Genomic DNA, 6,645 nt, shown 5'->3' on the forward strand with positions numbered 1-6,645 from the left:
TTTGCCCACTGATTTTAACACTGTTGCTCCTGGAATCTATGGTGAGATACTGGGTCTGTGCTGTGATTTGGGTTGAGGAGGAACTTCTTTTCTTCTTTGGAGACCATTCGCTATGAGAGAATGCCCTGCCTGTGTTGGACCAGGCAGACAGTGCCCTGTGGCAGTGTTCGGAATGGACACAGACACATGCAGAGAGTTTCTTTTTCAGGGAGAGGAGGAGGGACCTGAGGTGCTGGAGGGCAGCCCTGAGGCATTGTTCTTATCGCACCTTCCGTGGGGGGAGGGAGGGGGGGGAAAGGGCATGAGCCAGTGGCCAGTTCCTGCCTCTTGCTCAGCAAGGGTCAGTGCAGCAAGATCCTACTTCACTGCCTTTCTGTATAGCCTGGGGCTTCTGCCTGAGAATAGCCTACTTCCTTTCTATTCTCCTTATAGTCCTTCAACCAACCTATGCTTTCTTTCCTGCAGCCTTCACCCATGAAACGACAACCGTGCTGCACATGGTGCCTTATATCATAACGGAGAGGACCACTGCCACACCTGTTACCACCAGCACCTCCAAGACCTCCATCTCCAGTGAAGCCAGCCCTACTAGCAGCCCAGAAGTCCCACTGACAACAACATCCCCAGCCCCCAGTAGTGTTCTCAGCACCAGGCTGCCATCTGCTGCCCCATCCACAGTCTCCTCCTCACCCCCATCCTCTACAACAAAGTCCACACCTACAACACTAAGACCCAAGCCCTCTTCCCCAACAACCAGTGCTCCAACAGAGTCACCTACAGCTGCATCCTCCACACTCTCTACAGTCAAAACCAGTCCACCGCTGGCATTAGCATCTTCCACCTTCTCAACTGTGTCCTCAACAGCACTGAGCACATTGCATCCCAGTAAGTCTCTCTCTTGCCCTTCTCATTGCTCTGCCTGCTTTTCCCAGTTTTTGCCCTTCATTTCTGGTGTACAGGGTACACCAATTTGTTGCTGCCCTCCTTTCCTCATTGGTGGTGGCATTTTTGCTTTTGGGGTTTATAGGGAGTTGTTTGCTGTGGTTCTAGTTGGGATGGATTAAATGGCTGAGTGAAGGCTCAGCTGCCAGCTAGGTTGAAGTCATCACAGGCTGCCCTTCTCTTTGGCCCTCTCAGCATGCTCTCCCATCAAGGATTTTGGGGAATTCAGCTGGTGCACTAGTTTCTCCCTTGGAGCGTGACATGCCCAGCTTGATGCATGTAGACAGTGCCCTCTGCCTGTGTCTTGGCTGAGACAGACACATGCAGAGTGGTTCCTCTTCCAGTGAGATACAGAGGGTAATGAGGTGCCAGAGTGCACCCCTGAGGTGCTGTCCTTGCTGCACCTTTCTGGGCAAGAGGAGGATGGGGAGGGAAAGGGCATGAGCCATTGGCCCTTTCCTTCCTCTTGCCCAGTGAGAGTCAGTGCAGCACAGTTCTGCCCTGTTGTTCATGTGCCTGGCCTGGGTCCTCTGCCCAGGAACAGCTAGCATTGTTTCCCTTCTGTTGTTACCCTTCAACTGACCTGTGTTTTCTTCCTGCAGCCTCCACCCACAAAATGACAACTGTGCCACACATTGTGCCGCCAGTCACCACAGAGAAGACTACTCCCACTGTGCCTGCCACCAGCACCTCCATGATCTCTGTATCCAGCATGGCCAGCCCCACCAGCAGCCCAGAAGTCCCACTGACGACAACATCTCCTGCCCCCAGCAGCACTCTCAGCACAAGGCTTCCATCTGCTGCTCCATCCACACTCTCCTCCACACCAAGGCCCACATCTACAACACTAAGACCCAAGCCCTCTTCCCCGATTACCAGTGCTCCAACAGAGTCACCTACACCTGCATCCTCCACACCTTCCACAGCCAAAACCAGCCTGCTGTCATTGTCTCCGTTTTCCTTCTCTACTGTGTCCTCAACAGCACTGAGCACATCACATCCCAGTAAGTCTCCTTCCTGTCCTTCCCACTCCTCTGCCTGCTCTTCACAGTTCTCACCCTTCATTCCTACCTCACAACATAAACCATGCAGTTGTCACCCTCTTTGATTGTCACCCTCCTTACCTGCAGCTTTTGACATTGTCACTCATGGGGCATGTGTTGAGGTGTAAGGACTGTCTCGATTCTTCCTGTGCTCCTTGGATTGAGCTTTTCTTCCTTGGAGCCCTTCTTGTGCTTTGTTTTAGCTTTTTGACCAAACAGCACTGATATCACAGTAATGCTTTAGAACTTTCTGAAGTGTGCTGGCACATCATGAGCAAGTCTGTTTCTCTCTCTGGCATCTCTCTGGTCTAGGAGTGGGCAAGATGGTGAGAGCTACACAGCTTTCACAGCTGATGCCAACTTTCCAATGAGATATTCCATGCCATACAAATTCATACTCAGCAATAAGATCAGGGTTGAGATTTTTCAAGAGCCATTCCTCAAAGGCTGGTATAACCTCATTGTGCTTGGTGAGAGGTGGTGAGCAATTGTCTTTGCATCACTTGAGCATTAGTTTCTATTATACATTTTTTTCCTCAGTTATTCCACCTTCTGTGTTTTGACACTCGAGTCATTCCCATCTCTTGCCTTTCCAGTTCTCTCCCCACTTTCTCATGAAGGGAACTGAGCCAGTGGCTGAGCGGGGTCCTAGAAGCCATCCAGGGTGAGCTCAACATGAGCTGCCATTCTCTTTGGCCCTTTCAGGATCTACTCCCCTCCAGATATTGGGGTTATTGTGCTGGGGCACAGGTCTCACCCTTGGAGCCTGCGCTGTGCATCATGAAACAGGAAGACAGTGCAATGCACCAGTGTCTTGGCTGGATACAGGGATGTGCAGAAAGGCCCCACTTCCAGGGAAAGGCAGAGGATACTGAGGTGCTGGAGGGCTCCTACCTGGAACAGCCTTCTCCTCCTCTTCTGGGGAGAAGCTGGATACGGAGAGAGAAAGGGCAGCAGCCACTGGCAAATACCTGCCTCTCAACCAGCAAGAGTCAGTGCAGCACACTCCTACCCTTACTGCCCATTTGCCTGACCTAGGATTTCTGCCTGGGAACAGCCAGCCTCCTTTTCCTTCCCTTCAGCTGACACCTCTGCTTTCTTCCTGCAGCCTCCACCCACAAAATGACAACTGTGCCACACATTGTGCCGCCAGTCACCACAGAGAAGACTACTCCCACTGTGTCTGCCACCAGCACCTCCATGATCTCTGTCTCCAGCATGGCCAGCTCCACCAGCAGCCCAGAAGTCCCACTGACGACAACATCTCCTCTCCCCAGCAGCACTCTTAGCACCAGGCTGCCATCTGCTGCCCCATCTACACTCTTCTCCACCTTGCCCTCATCCTCCACTCCAAGGCCCACATCTACAACACTAAGACCCAAGCCCTCTTCCCTGATTACCAGTGCTCCAACAGAGTCACCTACACCTGCATTCTCCACACCCTCCACAGCCAAAACCAGCCTGCTGCCTTCATCAGCATCTTCCACCTTCTCAACTGTATCCTCTACAGTACTGAGCACATCTCTTCCCGGTATGTATTCCTCCTGCTCCTCAAGCTGGCGTGTTTGCTCTTCCAAATTCTTACCCTTTGTTCCTACCATACAGCACACACGGCTTTGTTGTTCCCTTCCTTTGCCCACTGATTTTAACACTGTTGCTCCTGGAATCTGTGGTGAGATACTGGGTCTGTGCTGTGATTTGGGTTGAGGAGGAGCTTCTTTTCTTCCTTGGAGACCATTCGCTATGAGAGAATGCTCTGCCTGTTTTGGAGCAGGTAGACAGTGCCCTGTGCCAGTGTTCGGAATGGACACAGACACATGCAGAGAGTTTCTTCTTCAGGGAGAGGAGGAGGGACCTGAGGTGCTGGAGGGCAGCCCTGAGGCATTGTTCTTATCTCACCTTCCTATGGAGGGAGGAACAGGATGAGGAGAGAAAGGGCAGGAACAACTGCCACATTCCTGCCTCTTTCCGTGCAAGTCTGTGTGGCACTGTCCTACCTTATTGCCCCATACCCCCAGCCCAGGGCTTCTGCTTGGGGACAGCCAGCCTCCTTTCCCTTTACTTGTTACTCTTTAACCTTCAGCTGACGCATGCTTTCTTTCCAGTAGCCTCCACCCACAAAACATTATGCTGCACATAATGCCATATATAATCACAGAGATGACAACTCCCACTATGACTTCCACTAGTACCTCCAAGATGTCCATATCCAGCACGGCCAGCCCCACCAGCAGCCCAGAAGTCCCACTGACAACAACATCCCCTGCCCCCAGCAGCACACTCAGCACCTGGCTGCCATCTGCTGCTCCATCCACACACTCTTCCACCTCACTCCCAACCCCCACACCAAAGCTCATGCCTACGACCCTAAGGCCCAAGCCTTCTTCCCTAACAATCAGTGCTCCAAGAGAGTTACCTACACCTGTCTTCTCCACACCTTCCACAGCCAAAACCAGCCCACTGCCATCATCTGCATCTTCTCCCTTCTCAGCTGTGTCTTCAACAGCACTGAGTTCATCGCAACCCCGTAGGTCTCCCCTTAGTCCTTCCTGCTGCTCTGCTTGCTCTTCTCAGTTCTCACCCTTCATTCCTACCATACAGCACACACCACAAGGGTTTTTCTTTTGGCCTTGTCACTCCTGGAACCCAAGGTGCTGGGACTTTGCTCTTGTTCTGGCTGGGAGAGCCTGTTTTCTTTCTAGTAGCTTGTCTGCTGCTGTGCTTTAACATTTTCATCCAACAGCACTGATAACATAGCAGTGCTTTACCTGTCACTGAAGTATGCTGGCACAGCATCGAAGCATTCTCTGTTTCTCCTCCTTCCCCCCAGTGAGTGAACTAGGCATGGGCAAGTGCTTGGGAGTTACGCATCTGGCACAGTACACACCAACTGACCAACAAGATATATCATGCCATACAAATTCACACTCAGCAGCAAAAAGGGCATTGAGCTTTTTCAGAGAAGCCAGTCTTCAATGATTGGCTTGGCTGCAGTGTGCTAGTGGGAGGTGGTGAGTTATTGCCTTTGCATCCATTATGTGTTTGTTTCTTTTTCTAGTTTTTTTCTTCAGCTCTTCTACCATCAGTGTTATGACATCTGAGTTTTTCCCTCTCTTTCCTTACTGATTGGCTACTGTTTGGTGCTGAGGGAGACTTAAGCGAGCAGCTAAGTGAGGACTTAGCAGCCATCTGCAGGGAAACCCAGAGTAGACTGCCTCTCCCTTTGCCCCTTTCAGCATCCTTTCCTCTAAAGGATCTGGGGGTGTTGTACTGGGGCACTGATCTCTCCCTTGGAGTCTACCCTGCCCAGCTTGGAATGGGCGAATGGCAACCTCTGCACTGCCTTGGCTGGATACAGGTATTGTGAAAAGGCTCCTCTTTCGGAGAGGTGCTGAGGCGCTGTCCTTGTCCCATCTTGATGGGGAGGAGCAGGACAGAAAGAGAAAGGGCAGGAGCCTCTGGCCCATTCCTGCCTCTTGCCCAGCGATTCAGTGTGGCAAGGTCCTACCTCAGTGCCCCATGTCTCTGGCCCAAGGCTTCTGCCTGGGAACAGCCAGCCTCCTTTGCCTTCACTTGTTACCCTTCAAGCGACCTATCCTTTATTTCCAGCAATGTCCTCTCAGGAAAAGACAACTGTCCTTCACATGGTGCCATGTATCATCACAGAGAAGACTACCCCCACCATGTCTTCTGTAAGCCCCTCTCCACTGAGGCCAGCCCCACCAGCAGCCCAGAAGTCCCATTGGCAGTGACATTCCCTGTTCCCAGCAGTGCTCTCAGCACCAGGTTGCTGTCTGCTGTTCTGTTCACACTCTTCTACACCTTGCCCCCAGCCTTCACACTGAAGCCCACACCTACAACCCTAAGGCCCAAGCCCTCTTCTGTGACAACCAGTGCTCCAACAGAGTCACCTACACCTGCCTCCTCCACACCCTTCACAGCCAAAACCAGCCTGCTGCCACCATCTGCATTTTCCCCCTTCTCAACTGTGTCCTTGACAGTGCTTAGCACATTGCATCCCTGCAAGTCTCCCTCCGGTTCTTGCTGCTGCTCTGCTCACTTTTCCCAGTTCTTGCCCCTATTTCCTACCTGGCAGTACAAACCATGCAGTGTTCACCCTCTATGCTGTCATCACCCTCCTTACCTTCTGCTTTTGTCATTGTCATTCCTGGCACATATGTTGAGGTGTTGGGACTGTGCCCTGGTTTGGGTTGGGATGGTACTTCTTTTCCTCCTAGGAGCAGCTAGCAGCTAGCCTGATGCTCTGCTTTGTGATCATCAGTCTTGGCTGTTAGTGAAGAGGGGGACTGAGAGAATGGCTGAATGGGGCCTCAGCAGCCAAACAGAGCAAGACAGAGAGGGAAAGGGCAGGAGCCACTGGCAAATTCCTGCCTCTTGCCTAATGAGAATCAGTGTGGCATGCTCCCACCTTTTGCCCACATGCATGCCCTAAGGTTTCTCCATGGGAACAGCCCATCTCCTTTGCCATTTTTTTTCTTGCCCTGCCACTCTCAATTGAGCTGTGCTTACCTCCTGCAGCCTCCACCCACAAAATGACAACTGTACCACACATTGTGCCACCAGTCACCACAGAGAAGACTACTCCCACCGTGTCTGCCACCAGCACCTCCATGACCTCCATCTCCAGCATGGCCAGCTC

The 6,645-nt window shown here is 52.1% G+C and overlaps 1 protein-coding gene across 1 annotated transcript in view; it reads left to right on the top strand.

Moving 5' to 3' along the window:
* Positions 1–6,639, top strand: part of MUC6 (mucin 6, oligomeric mucus/gel-forming) — a 38,049-nt gene extending 31,410 nt beyond the window's left edge. The window contains exons 33-34 of the mRNA XM_021402135.1: positions 1,545–1,946; positions 3,094–6,639. Coding sequence (XP_021257810.1) covers positions 1,545–1,946; positions 3,094–3,692 — 1,001 coding nt within the window. The 3' untranslated portion in view covers positions 3,693–6,639. The remainder of the gene's footprint in view (positions 1–1,544; positions 1,947–3,093) is intronic.

Source organism: Numida meleagris, chromosome 6, assembly GCF_002078875.1.
Source record: "Numida meleagris isolate 19003 breed g44 Domestic line chromosome 6, NumMel1.0, whole genome shotgun sequence".
NCBI classification, from domain to species: Eukaryota; Metazoa; Chordata; class Aves; order Galliformes; family Numididae; genus Numida; species Numida meleagris.